This window comes from Erythrolamprus reginae, chromosome 1 (assembly GCF_031021105.1).
Source record: "Erythrolamprus reginae isolate rEryReg1 chromosome 1, rEryReg1.hap1, whole genome shotgun sequence".
Lineage (NCBI taxonomy): Eukaryota > Metazoa > Chordata > Lepidosauria > Squamata > Dipsadidae > Erythrolamprus > Erythrolamprus reginae.
In genome coordinates, this window is record NC_091950.1 from 309427061 (window position 1) to 309442003 (window position 14943).

The 14943-nt window shown below is 41.3% G+C and overlaps 1 protein-coding gene across 7 annotated transcripts in view; it reads right to left on the bottom strand.

Annotated features, from left to right (window-relative positions):
• PTPRK (protein tyrosine phosphatase receptor type K) overlaps positions 1 to 14943 on the bottom strand; it is a 484094-nt gene that overhangs the window by 378966 nt on the left and 90185 nt on the right. For all 7 annotated transcript variants that reach the window (XM_070733486.1, XM_070733484.1, XM_070733481.1 and 4 more), the window contains exon 2: positions 4485 to 4607. In XM_070733486.1, the coding sequence (XP_070589587.1) occupies positions 4485 to 4607 (123 nt within the window). The remainder of the gene's footprint in view (positions 1 to 4484; positions 4608 to 14943) is intronic.

The window sequence follows — 14943 nt, forward strand, 5'->3', positions numbered from 1 at the left end:
ACCTCTACTTATGAACTTAATTTGTTCCATGACTAGGTCCTTAAGTAGAAAAGTTTGTAAGAAGAAGCAAATTTTCCCATAGGAATCAATGTAAAAGCAAATAATGTGTGTGATTGGGGAAACCACAGGGAGGGTGGAGGCTGTTTCCTCCCAGGAGATTCCTAGAGAGGCCTCATGGAGGCTTCTCCCCACCTTTTCCGGCCCTGTTTCCTCCCAGGAGATTTCTAGAGAGGCCCCACAAAGGCTTCTTCCTGCCTTTTCTGGCCCTGTTCCCTCCCAGGTGATTCCTAGAGAGGCCCCATGGAGGCTTCTCTCTACCTTTTCCGGCCCCGTTTCCTCCCAGGAGATTCCTAGAGAGGCCCCATGAAGGCTTTTCCCTGCCTTTTCCGGTTACAGTTTCAGAGGCTCGGGTTTGTAAGTAGAAAATGGTTCTTGAGAAGAGGCAAAAAAATCTTGAACACCCGGCTTTTATCTAGAAAGGTTTGTAAGTAGAGGCGTTCTTAGGTAGAGGTACCACTGTACTTCTAAAATACAACAGCTGAGCAAGAAGTACAATCATGCATGTGGAACTTCATATTACCTCTGCCTGTAAAATAAAGCATAACACAACACAGATGCAACTCATCTATCCATTTACATGAATTTCAATGTAGCACTTTAAAAGAGAGAAAGAAATTCCCAGGCAAGTTGCCAAGTGTGTAGATAACTGCTTCTTTTCCCTCAACACTCCACTCCCACATTCCCCATCCAGTCAAAATCAACTGCAACAGGGCTAGATTTGGCTGGGAAATATTGGGGGTGGGGGTGGGTGGGGGGGTGCACACACCAATCCACAAATGAAGTCAAATCAGTGCCCTGAGCAGTTAGAATAATCCAGAGAATGCCATCCAGAGAATGGAGTGGAAACAACTAAGCTTTCTTTTATGCTTGGAACAAAAAAGGTGTGTTTTCTTTCAACTTCAAAACCAATTTGTCAAAGCAGTGTTTTGTTTCACAAATACAACACTTAAAATAACTGTTTTGCAGCAGAAAACCTTTCCACATCCCTAGTTTAGGAGGAGTTGCAATTAATCTATCTATCACATATAAGAATGCATATTCTTTCATTGCCGAGGAGTAGGGCCCCCCAAATCTGCCAACTTTAATGCGGCCAGATTAGCATTTGCACAATGGTGGAAAAATGAAGACATACCTCAAGATGGTTTAATACTAGAAAAAATTAAACACTATGCAGAAATGACCAAACTATCTCTGGAACTTAGAAATAGCGACGAATCTTTATTTTATAACTGCTGGAATCCCTTTTACTGCTGGTTAGAAAAAAAGAACAATCCGCCCAACAACTGTTAAAAAATTATTTATATATAAAGATAATTATCTGGTGTTTAAATTATTTCAATGAACGAGATATAGATATACAGTGATCTCTCGGTTAGCGCGGGGGTTACGTTCCAAGACCTCCCGCGCTAACCGATTTCCGCGTTATATTGGATGCGGAAGTAAAACCACCATCTGCGCATGTGCGCCATTTTTTTCATGGCCGCACATGCGCAGATGGTGGAGTTTGCGTGTGGGCGGCGGGGAAGACCAAGGGAAGATTCCTTCAGCCACCCAACAGCTGATCTGCTCCGCAGCGCGGAAGCAGCGAGGAGCCGAAGATGGGGTAAAGGCAAAGGGGAAACCCCATCTTCGGCTCCTCGCTGCTGCCGCGCTGCGGAGCGGATCAGGTGTTGGGCGGCTGAAGGAACCTTCCCTTGGTCTTCCCGCCAGATCACTTGCCGCTTGCCGCTTGCCAGTCCACACACGCCCCCCTGGATGAGCGGCCCCGCATGGCCCCAGCGCCGGACTCCGTTGCCGAACGCCGAAACCGGAAGGGGCGAGGTGGGGGAGAACGGGAGGCTCAGCATTCCGGCAGTCGCAGCGCTGGCTGTCAACTTTTCTTTTTAGCACTGGGGAGGCAAGTCAGCCCCTGCCCAGTGTTAAAAAGAAAAGTTGACAGCCAGCGATTGTTCCGCTGCCGCCAGCATGGCCTGGCTGGCAGCGGAAGATGTAACGGAGCCCACGGGGGATTCGCCTTCCTCCCACCCGCAGCCGAGACTGATCGTGGGCTCCTTCGCAACCTCGGAGAGCTTCCAGGGCATGAAAGCTCACGAAAACCAGGAAGCTCTCCGAGGTTGCGAAGGAGCCCACGATCAGTCGGCTGCCGGCGGGAGGAAAGCGAATGCCACGGGGCTGGGCTCGGCTCCCCCCCTTACCAGCCCCGCCGCGGAAGGCTCCATTCTGTTCCCTGCCGGCCCGATTGAGCGGCCGGCGGTCTCCATTCAGGGAACAGACGTCCACCCCCTCCTCGGAGTCCCCGGCACCCAGCGTCCCCACGCCGCCTCCACCTCCCGGTAATGCGCCCGACCTCTGCCTCTCTCTTTCTCTCTCATATACCACGCCGGCAACAGGGAGAGAAAGAGAGAGAGAACTAGCGTGGACTTATTTTTTATTTTTTAATATTTTATTTTTTTAATTAATATTTTTTGAAAAACCGCGTTGCAGCGTTTCGCGCTAATCGAGAACGCGCAAATCGAGGGACCACTGTATGTAAAAATTAAGCTTATCTATTTAAAATCTCTTTTTCCTGTCATACTCAACTCTTCTTCTTATCTATCTATAATTTAGATTATTAGTTATAGTGTAACGGGCTACAGAGAATATTTACAGTTCATATTCTCAAAACAGATCAGCCGTACACCCACGCGCCTTTTACTGTTTGTTGTATAATGTACATTGTTTATTATATATTTTTTTGTTTCTTCTTTCTGTGCTTCTTTGGGGGGGTTTTCATTTCTTTCTACATGTTTGTATTGTCACTTGTATTGTCATTGTATTTACTGTATTTATTCTTGTAAATAAAAATTTATATTAAAAAAGACTTTTGGACTTCAACTCCTGGCTGGAGAATTCTGGCAGTTGAAGTCCACAAGTCTTAAAGTTGCCAGGTTTGAAGACCTCTGCAGGTGTGGAGTTTGTGCAGTATAAATGCCAGTCACTTTTTTTGTTGTTAGCTTCTGGGTGGAAGAACTTTAATTATTTCATTTTTAACTGCTTTGGAGGTAACAGCTAATTTTTACTGTATTCTATTTCGAAATTCAAATGTTTTTGCGATGCTGTGATTTTGCTAAGGCTTCCCTCGCTGGGAAACCCCACCTCCGGACTTCCATTGCCAGCGAAGCACCCGTTTTTGCGATGCTGGGATTCCCCTGCTGGGATTCCCCTGCAGCATCACAAAAACGCAGAAGTTGGAAGGTGGGGTTTCCCATGGAGGGGAGCCTCAGAGGAATCCCAGGAGTGCAAAAACAGGCGCTTAGCTGGCAACGGAAGGTCCGGAGATGGGGTTTCCCAATGAGGGAAGCCTTCGCCTGGCAACAGAAGTCCGGAGCCGGGGCATCCCAGCAGCGGCGGGTTCGTAAGGTGAAAATAGTTTGGAAGAATAGGCAAAAAAATCTTAAACCCCGGGTTCGTATCTTGAAAAGTTTGTATGACGAGGGGTTCGTAAGACGAGGTATCACTGTACTGTAAAAGGGCTTTGCTGTCAGACAGAGTTTTTGCTGGGTTGTAAATAGTTTCCAAGTAAAGAGCCGTTGTTTTGAAGACACTTCTGTCTGCCTCTTCCATTCACCCTATCCAACACTGGTGGCAAAGGTGGGATTGGAAGGCAGATAGGACGGAAAAGAGCTGATAACCTCACAATCCAGCCTAGGACAGTAAATCTTCAATGAACAGCCTTTCTAAAGTACTAACTCAGCCAACATGACGACGCACACCCCTCCGAGTTACTTCAACCTAACATGGGAGCACTGGGACACCTACACCTTGCTTCGAATGCTTCATGGAGGCAAATGACCTCCTTGGACTATCAGATAACCACAAATGAGCACTCTTCCTGAGCTACTGCAGTGCAGATATATCCGAGACGTCTGACGCACTCACCGAACCAACACCGGTTCATTTAAAAATGCAGATAATTCTTATCCCCACCTCATTCATTTTACTATAGGGTCATTCTTTGTTAAGTGGACTATTTGAAAAGAAATCATCACAAAAACAACATATATGATAGGAAAAAACGTGTTCTTTCTAATGAAATAAAAATGAAAATGATTGAAGGTGAGAAAACAGAGAGCAATAGAAAAAAACATGCTCTTTCTAATGAAGACGCTTGAAGGTGATGAACCAGAGCTCTCTGTTTTCTCACCTTCAATCATCTTCACTTTTATTTCATTAGAAACAGCACATTTTTTTCTATCATGTATGTTGTTTCTGTGATGGTTCCTTTTCAAATTAGGCTGCAAAAATCAGTCACGTGGACACCTGGTCCACTTGACAAAGAATGACCCTGTATTGTACCCTGGGGAACAGTTTTCAAATTTATAGGCACAAAACATGCATCCAGTCATATTCCACAAAATATTTTTACCAGCACTCTGGACACTTACCAAGAGGCATCTCAGGAGGGAGGTAATGAGGCTCTTGAGCACTAACATGAACCCAGTCAAAATCATCATAGGGGTCCTGATGATAATCACAGGGTCCCGGGCCATCTTCGAAGGTGCAACCTCCTAAAAGGGGAAAAAAATTGAAATCAATGCATAAATAAAAGCAAATTATATAATTATAATTAGATTTATAGTTTTTTTTATTTAAAAACCCCCAGCTTTTTGGTCAGTTTCCTTCAAGTGAGCCTCTGAAACAGAAAATCATCATTTGTCATTTCTTGTCAGCAAATTGAGGTAGTCATCATCCTTTGATGTGGCTTCTCTCTCATTCACAAATTGTTTCTTTGAGTCTTAGCAAGAGAATGATTCTAGAATCTAGCAAATGACTGCTATTATCCAGAAAGGCTTGTTTGAATTAGTATTGGCATATTGAGCCCAACATCTTTGTTGCTAAATTAGGCATTGTTTTAAGTTAGTTTTGCCCCATTTTATAACCTTTCTTGTCACTGTTGTTAAGTAAATCACTGCAGCTCTTATGGTTGTTACGTGAATCTGGCTTCCCCATTGACTTGCCTTGTCAGAAGGTCACAAAGGACATCACATCACCCCAGGACACTGCAATCATCATAAATGAATCAGTTGCAAAATGTCCGAATTTTGACCATGCTGCAATGACACAATAAGTATTTCATAGACAAGAAATAATAAAAGGAAATGTAAGTGGCTAACTTATGAGATATTAGAATTCTGTCAATGGAAATACTGTATATAATAAAATCTCAGGAAGAACTAGTGGCAGAGTGATATATTTGTCAATGGTTTACAACTCATAATTTACAATTATCACAATGATTATATACATATACATACAAACTCAAACATTAAGAGTTTGCCAAGAAAATGTTAATATCAATAAAAAGCTAAATCTGCACCACAAATACTAGCAGTTTCTTATCAAACTAGAAGAGGGGCAATTATAAAACAGTCCTGTAGCTTGTACAGTCCATCAATGATAACGTAAATTCCAAAAAAAAGAAAGAAATTCAAATTTCCATGCCTATTAAAAAAAAAAAGTCTAAATTTTTTTAATCTGTTAACCAGTGCTGCAAAAATGACCAAACAAGTTATGAGAAATCATAAGCTAAGCCAACAGAAGATGAAATGTATCTTAATAGTTATTTAAAGAAGAGTATGAAATGGAGATGCAGGGAACAAATTAAAGATAACATGTCGCCAAAAAGACCTCCATCTATCCAATTCTTAGTACAAAATTAAAAACAGCATTAAGCAAAACCACAAAGAAATACAGAATGAATACACTAATATTGTCCTTACTACAGACTTCATTTAACATTTTTGATGAGTCTCAATCAATCAAAAGGAAGACATTGCACTTAAAGATATTAATAGACATATATTTAATTAGTCCATATTGTCAAGGCAGCATAACTTCCACAGAAATGTAAAACCAGAAGAGACTTGGTTTGGAGAAAAACAAACCATAATTTCACTTGAACCTTAGTGGTTATTTTCAATTATTCAAAAATCAATAAAGAATCAATGAAGAAAAAACTTGAATAAACTTAACTGAATAAATGAAATGAAATCTGAATTTGGGATTAATTCTAATATGTATCAGTCTTCCTCAACTTGGTCTCTTTTTGATATATTAAGTACAATTTTTAAATCCTTAACTTTCTGGACCAACATAAAGTTGGACATTTCTACCCAAAGCATTTGGAGAAGACTGATGCAGAGGTTGAAGATAAGGAATTATTATTATTTATTATTATTATTTATTAGATTTGTATGCCGCCCTTCTCCGAATTCTGTTTGCCTTCTTAACAAGCTGTTTTCTGTCATACTGGAAATAATCTGGATCAGATACAAAAAATCTTGTTGTAAAAGATCAAGGACAATACATCTCAATAATATAAGTTTTGAAGCAACTGTTGTGGTCTCAGCCAACATTCTTGTATCAGCTGCTGAAAATTCTTATGAAAATGAAAAGAATGATAAAAGAAGATAATATGTGATAATATCAAAGAAAACGGCTGCCTGTGAACATGTACTCTGATCTTCTATATCCAGTGGCGTTTATAAACTGTAGGCTCAAAATTAGTTTTTTAAACAGATTACAGATCAAAGGGCCAAAGCAGAATGATGAATAATATTGCATTATAGCAAAATTGGGTTCTTAATTTGTGATATCAAACAAAATGTTGGAAATGCCTTGGTGTATGATAATGTGGTTTGATGACAAATGCTAATTATTTAAATTATTTAAATATTATTTAAATATTTTTGTAAATGATTGAGGATGGCTATGCTGTATTAATGTATTATATAAAACCCATTTTTGGTAATCCTTACTGTGTACTAAATCACATTTGCATTCATATAGTTTGTCTGCTGCACGAATCCCAGCGATCGATTAGGTCGCACAGAGTTGGCCTTCCACGGGTCCCGTCGACAAAACAATGTCGTCTGACGGGGCCCAGGGGAAGAGCCTTCTCTGTGGCAGCCCTGACCCTTTGGAATCAACTCCCCCTGGAGATTAGGACTGCTCCCACCTTCCTTGCCTTTCACAAACTCCTGAAAACACATCTATGTCGCCAGGCATGGGGAAACTTGACATACCCCTAGCTGCTATGATTTATGTATGGTTTGTCTGGATTGTATGATTTTTTATTTATTTAGAGGTTATTAAAATTGTTTTTTAATATTGGATTTGTAGATGTATTAATTGTTATGAGTCCTCGGAGTGGGGCGGCATACAAATCTAATAAATTATTATTATTATTGTTGTTGTCGTTGTCGTTGTCGTTGTTGTATACAGAGGCTGCGATACAAGACGAAGTAGGGGTACTAGTTTTACCTCATGAGATTATCCCTGCAATTACAATATCCTTATGAATTTCTCTTGAAAAAGTGAAGAATATGCAAGGAAGTGGGGGGAAATCTAAATAGACCAGTCAACATAGGAAGAGGGCACAGTAGTCCTGTTCTTTTCTCTGGAACTAATGATTAATTATTTTTAATAGGGTTATTATATCATAGCAAGTCTATGTTTCTTTTCTACACTTCACATTTAAGTTTTCATTTCAAACAAACATAGCTAATTCCCTTACACCCCCACCCCCCTAAAGTGAGACAGATCATACATTTCACAATGTTTTTGACTATAGTAGATGCTACTTTAGAGACTAGAGCAGTGCTGGGTTTCACATTTTTTTTACTACTGGTTCTGTGGGTGTGGCTTGGTGGCGTGATGTGGCTTGGTGGGCATGGCAGGAGAAGGATACTATAACATCTCCACTCCTACCCCACTCCAGGGGAAGGTTACTGCAAAATCCCCATTTCCTCCCGATCAGCTGGGACTCAGAAGGCAGAGATTAGATGGAGGTGGGGGGCCAGTCAGAAGTGGTTTTTACTGATTCTCCAAGCTACTCAAAAATGTCTGCTATCGGTTCTCTAAATCAGTGTTTTCCAACCTTGGCAAGTTGAAGATATCTGAACTTCAACTCCCAGAATTCCCCAGCCAGCATTTGCTGGCTGGGGAATTCTGGGAGTTGAAGTCCAAATATCTTCAAGTTTCCAAGGTTGGGAGACACTGCTCTAAACTACTCGACATTTTCACTACCGATTCTCCAGAACTGGTCAGGACCTGCTGAAACCCACCTGTGGACTAAAGGACAGGAACATTATAACACAAGTAGAGAGAGGATTGATAAAGGAAAATATTTATAGCTTGGAGTTAAAATGAGGGGTCCTTAATGCTCTTTGATCTTGGTTGTTTTCTTGCAGACTTTTTATTGTCTAAACCAGGTATCGACAAACCCAGGCGCCTGGTCGCCAGTGGCGCCTAGAAAATGTTGTCTGGCGCCTAGAAAATGTTGCCTGCTGTACTGTATGTATACAGCAGCGTTTCCCAACCGGTGTGCCGCGGCACACCGGTGTGCCGCGAGACATGGCCAGGTGTGCCGCCAAGCTCCGGCTGGGCGGGGCGCTGCCGGTACTTCCGTCCCGGGGCTCCCGCTCGCAGCTGTCCCCCGGCTCCTGCTCGATGCCGCGGTTTTCGGCGCTCTCCTGCTGGGCTCCAAAGAAGGAAGGCGGGAAAAATTCCCGCCTTCCTTCTTTGGAGCCCAGCAGGAGAGCGCCGAAAACCGCGGCATCGAGCAGGAGCCGGGGGACAGCTGCGAGCGGGAGCCCCGGGACGGAAGTACCGGCAGCGCCCCGCCCAGCTGGAGCTTCTCTGTCATCCACGGCAAGTGTCCTTTGTGGCCCCGCGGGAGGGCACTGGCGTTGGGAGCGGGGGGGGGGGCGGCCGCAGCAGCCGCAGGCAGTCGCGAGAAGATGTTGGCGGCGAGAGGGAGCTCTCTCTCTCTCTCTCAGCTGACTGCAAGCGGGAGCCCTGACGGTGGCGGTTGGACCTGCGGCAAGTGTCCTTTGTGGCCCGGCGGGAGGGCACTGGCGATGGGAGGGGGGTGGCCGCAGCGGCCGCAGGCAGTCGCAGGGAGATGTCGGCGGCGAGAGGGAGCTCTCTCTCTCTCTCAGCTGACTGCAAGCGGGAGCCCTGACGGTGGCGGTTGAACGTGCTGCTGGCGCTGCGGGCCTGGCATATACGGTGTCCAGCAGCACGTCCAGCTGCCGCCGTCAGGGCTCCCGCTTGCAGTCAGCTGAGAGAGAGAGAGAAAGAAAGAGAGACATAGCAAGAGAGGCAGAGAAAGAGAGACAGAGCAAGAAAGAGAGGCAGAGAAAGAGAGATAGAGAAAGAGAGAGAGAAAGAGAGACATAGCAAGAGAGGCAGAGAGAGAGAAAGAGAAAGAAAGAGAGACATAGCAAGAGAAAAAGAGAGACTTAGCAAGAGAGGCAGAGAGAGAGAGAAAGAAAGAGAGACATAGCAAGAGAGACAGAGAGAGAGAAAGAGAGAGAAAGAAAGAGAGATAGCAAGAGAGGCAAAGAGAAAGAAAGAGACATATAGCAAGACAGTGAAAGAGAGAGAGAGCAAGAGAGAGAGAGAAAAGCAAGAAAGAGATAGCAAGAGAGACAGAGAGAGAGAGCAAGGGCGAGAGAAAGACATAGAGGAAGGGAAGGAGGGAGAGAGAAAGAGAGAAAAAAAGAGAGGAAGAAAGAAAGAAAGGAATGGAGAGAGAGAAGGGAAGGAAGGAAAAGAGAGAAAGAGGGAGAAATAGAGCGAAAGGGAGGAAGAGAGGGTTTTTTTGTCCAAACTTTTCTTTAGCCCGCCCCCCCGCCCCGCCCCCCTTCAGTGTTCCCCAGGATTTTGAAAATATGAATAATGTGCCGCGGCTCAAAAAAGGTTGGGAAACACTATATTTTTCCCGCCTTGTGTTTACGCCCAGAAATGGTACATCTTGGCTTCCGTAGCTCCGCCCATCAACCTCGGAGCGAGCTGCTTTCCCAGCGTCCCCTGCGCTTGCGTGCGTCTCTCCCTCCCCCCCTTGCCTCCATTCCGCCTCCTACTCGAACCCCTTCACTCCCCCCCACCGCACACAGACGCTCCGATCTTGGCCGCTCACCCGCCTTCGGAGAGAAGCGGAAGCCCCTCCCCTCCCGGCGTGAGGTTTTGTTCATTCCTCCTCCGGCCGCGTGCGCGGTGACTTCCGACGGTTAAAAACCAAGTTTGCTTAAAAAAAATTCTGGCTCCTAAATTTTTTGGCTGGCTCCTAGATTCTGAACAACTTTGTCGACCCCTGGTCTAAACTAGGTAACATCATCAGAGCTTGTAAAAGTTAATCCAACAACTAAAAAAAAAGAACAGAACCACTCCACCATCACTGACAGGGCAAGCCACCTGAATATAAACTGAGAGCCCATCCCATTCCTTACTATTTACTGATGATATTATCTAGTAGTTTGGGTACAGAAACGTCAGTAAGAAAACAACCAAGCTCAGACAACATCAAGAACCCCTTACAGAAGGGATCTTCAAAGTGCTAAAATTCTTGTATGACAATTTTCCTGATTTCAGCAGAGTTTTATATTTACAGAACTTTTCAATAAAAAAAACAGGGGAAAAAATATGAATATCGTAGAACAGGGATGTCAAACTCGCATCATCATGTCATTTGTGAGCCGCCCCGAGTCTTCGGAGAGGGGCGGCATACAAATCTAATACATTGAATTGAATTGAATTGAATCACATGATATAGCGCAACTTTTTCTCCTTCACTAGAAGGAGATAGGTGTGGCCAGCCCATGGCCCCAAGTTTGACACTCTTGTCCTAGAATATGATCATACAAAATATATACTGTACTTATTGAATTTTTTAAAAAAAATATTTTATTTTGTTTAGCCTTAGAAAATTCTTAATCAAACAAAAAATTAATATAATTTTTAAAATAATAAATACATCATATTTATTTTCTCAATTTACTAATCAAATTGTTTTATTTACTACAATATTACTCTGGATCTGTTAAAGACACCTGGCACAGCATGGTTACAAAAGGCGGGCGGGGGGGGGGGAGGAGGTAGAGAAGCAATCTTCATTCTACGGTCAATTTCCCTTATTCTAATTGTGCAGTTAGTCTATTAAAGGATTTCTTTTTTTAAATGTTTTTGTTTTTTTCTTTACGCTTAAATGGAAAGGTAGACTTGTCAATTTATTTATTAACATTGGGGCAATTACAGAAGATTGTTCTGCACTAAAGCTATATTTATACCTATAGTGCCCAGGACTGGCCATTTTTGCAGCAGCAGGTTAATTAGTTATTTGAAACAATGGTAATAGATTGCCAGGGTTGTAGTCCAAAAAATCTAAAGGGCACTAGATCCTGTATCATAGTTGGAAAACAAACTCTATTCTAATTAATTCAATAATCTATTAGACTGTTGCAACATGATTAATAATCAATTTGGTATTGATTGTTTGTGGGACTATATAGTTATTGTAATAGATTTTTAAAAAAAATTAGTATCTTTAATTTTTTGCATTGTACCAAAGAAATTATCACAAGAAACCCACTTTTGTTTCAAGCAGTTCATTTAAGAAAGATTCAAGCTTTGAGTTTTTCTCACTACTGTTACTTTTGAAATGCACAATTCTTATTTAACATTTTCAAATGATTAGTGCCTTCAAAAATATTTTTGCATTGAGTGTTCTAATAATGATTTCAATTGCTTTGAGGGTTTTCGGGGAGGTTTTTTTAGATTGCATGTTTGATTCTTGGTAATCCGTAAACAGGTGGATGATTGCTATAGCAATTTTCAGCAATCTTTGCTAATTTGCCTCAACTTCCAGTGTTAGGGCAAAATCATGGGAAAATACTTGAAAGCTTTTCTGTGCAGAAGGTGAGAGTCTTTTCCCGGCAATTAATGTGCACAAAACTGGCTACCTGCATAGCTAATTCCACTGATGCACTCTATAAACTACTGAGTTTCTACAAACTACTGAAAAAGATGGAAGGAAATCTCAGATGTCAATGCTTGTGTTATTAAATTAGATTACACCTCAGTGTGAAAATGTCAGATTATCTATTTCAGGACTTTTCAAAGAGTGCTCAATGGAACCCTAAGGTTTCCTTAGAACTTGACAAAAAGAGGAAAGATCATTAAATGTAGCCCACTTTCCATCAGTAGAATGTTGCCTCTTGATGAGAGTTAAATATTTTTTTATTTTTCAACTAATAGCTTGAAAAAGTTTTCAAATTCCTAATGTATTATATGGTAATTCACGTTGCCTTATGTTTCTCTTTGATTAAACACATTTCTCAAGAGATTGTCCAAAGTATTGAATTACTTTAAGTATTTGTATGTTGGGTAGATTTTATTTCTACAATAGATAAGACCTGTAGAAAATTTAACAAAATAAGGGGGAAATGATAAATGAAAACAGGGCCATCTGGAAAAAAGCACCACTTTGGGGGGAGAAATAGCAAGAACATTACACAGAAAAATGTTAATAGTGCTACTGTAGGAGAAGGAGTGGCAGAACTTGCTGGAGGAGTTAAAAGAGGGATCAGTTTAGAATCCTTACATAGCCACAAGCAAACTTAAGTCCAACCCTCCTTGAAACCTGTTGACTCTTATCTAACCCAAAGCAAGTGCTAACCATTAGTTGAGAAGATTCCTGTGCATAAATTTGATTAGCACTAAATAACTTTAATTAGACCTTCTAATGTGGATGTCTTGCAGCTTTCATGCCCAACTGCTACCCCTTTTAAGAAACTAGATTTTAAAAAAATCTACCTACAATTTTAAATGAAGGCCAATGCACTTGATGCAATGTGTAAAATATGGAAGAAGTGTTTCTTCAGTCAAATGCTTAGTATAGAGTTCCAAACAATGAAACCAGCACTCTGAATTGTATCTAAATGCTGAATGAAGGATACCTTGGAATTAAACTATTGATTAGTCACACTTTTAGAAATTTGATCATTATGTGTGGAGACACCAATCATTTAAAAACTGTCTTTGTAGTTATTCCACATTCAGAATATATTATGTCTTTATCTAATCATATTAAGACAAGGAACCAGAGAAAAGCTGGTGCAACAGTAAAAAGGGGTATTTCTTGCAATGACCATTGTATGCAAATCATTAAACCTGGCTGTAATTTATAAGTCCGGTCCTTCAGAAAGTACACTATTCTGCCTATAGAAGGTACTTAACTAAAATTAGGAGTTCTATTTACAACCATAAAATACCACTTTATCTGACAATTTACCAGTTAATGTGCTTATCCTATTCCACATTCCAGAAGCTGTTTAAGAAATTTCATTGACAACACTTATATCCAAATCACATAGACCTTCATAGGCAAATTAAAAAGAGTTGTACATGAAATATCAAGGATGACTTTCCATTCCATGTGATTTTTCCATTTTTATTCAGTAAAGACAAGTAGAGTAGTCTTAAATACCAAGAATGTACACATCTTACCACTAAATATGTGCAATTCCTACACACTGCCTCAGATTATGGAGCTGAATACTAGACAACATCAATAGATCTATTGAATTACTTCTATGAAAAAGAATGCACACAAAAGAAAAACATATACTGTAATACATATCCAATACACAGAAGACAATAAACATACAAATCATGAGAAATCTTAACCCTGGTTTATCATTCATTAATTAAATTCATAAATTCTACTGCCTATACCACAAAGTTATTGAGAAGATGGGGCTTAAAGTTTAATGCCAGCTATTGTAAATTTCAATTTCATCCAAAGGAAGAAACACACATAAAATGAATAAATCCCAATCAACCTTTAGAATGATTCAACCCCTCTTCCATAATTTCACTTAAAAATAATTTTACAAAATGTGTTAATATTGAAAATAATACTGGCCCAGTAGCTAGATCTGAATGGTTTTGAATTGAATTCTGAATTGTTATTGCCAAAGCTGATTAATTTTTACCTTTTTGATGTAAAGGAAGCATGAAGAACTATCATCTTCATACAAACCTTACATTTTGTATGTTGTGTAGTAAAACACTGGGAATTTTGCCAAAGATAGTCTCCACTGAGGCCACTATCAAGATTTTCACTTATAAAATTCTTTAATTTAATTTAGTTTAGTTTAGTTTAGTTTAGTTTAATTTAATTTATTAGATTTGTATGCTGCCCCTCTCCATAGACTCAGGGCAGCTAACAACAATAATAAAACAGTGTATAACAAATCTAATATTTAAAATATTTAAAATAGCTAAAAACCCTTATTAAAAGCCAAACATACACATAAACATACCATGCATTATTTGTATAGGCCTGGGGGAAAGGAATATCTCAATTCCCCCATGCCTGACAACAGAGGTGGGTTTTAAGGCGCTTACGAAAGGCAAGGAGAGTGGGGTCAATTCTGATCTCTGGGGGGAGCTGGTTCCAGAGGGTTGGGGCTGTCACAGCGAAGGCTCTTCCCCTGGGTCCCGCCAGATTAGATTAGATTACATTTATTGGATTTATATGCCGCCCCTCTCCGCAAACTCGGGGCGGCTCACAACAATGACATTGTTTAGTCGACGGGACCCGGAGAAGGTCAATTCTGTGGGACCTAGCTGGTCGCTGGGATTTGTGCGGCAGAAGGCGGTCCTGGAGATATTCTGGTCCGATGCCATGAATGGCTTTATAGGTCATAACCAACACTTTGAATTGTGAGCGGAACCTGATCGGCAACCAATGCAGACTGCAGAGTGTTGGTGTAACATGGGCATACCTAGGGAAGCCCATGATTGCTCTCGCAGCTGCATTCTGCACGATCTGAAGTTTCCGAACACTTTTCAAAGGTAGCCCCATGTAGAGAGTGTTACAGTAGTCGAGCCTCGAGGTGATGAGGGCATGAGTGACTGTGAGCAATGACTCCGGGTCCAGATAGGGCCGCAACAATGTTGTTTCCCCTCACAATATTTGCATCCCATACAGATTATTCCAATAAATTATCTTCATTTTAGCATGGATCTTAAGAGTTTCAAATGTGACACTTTCTT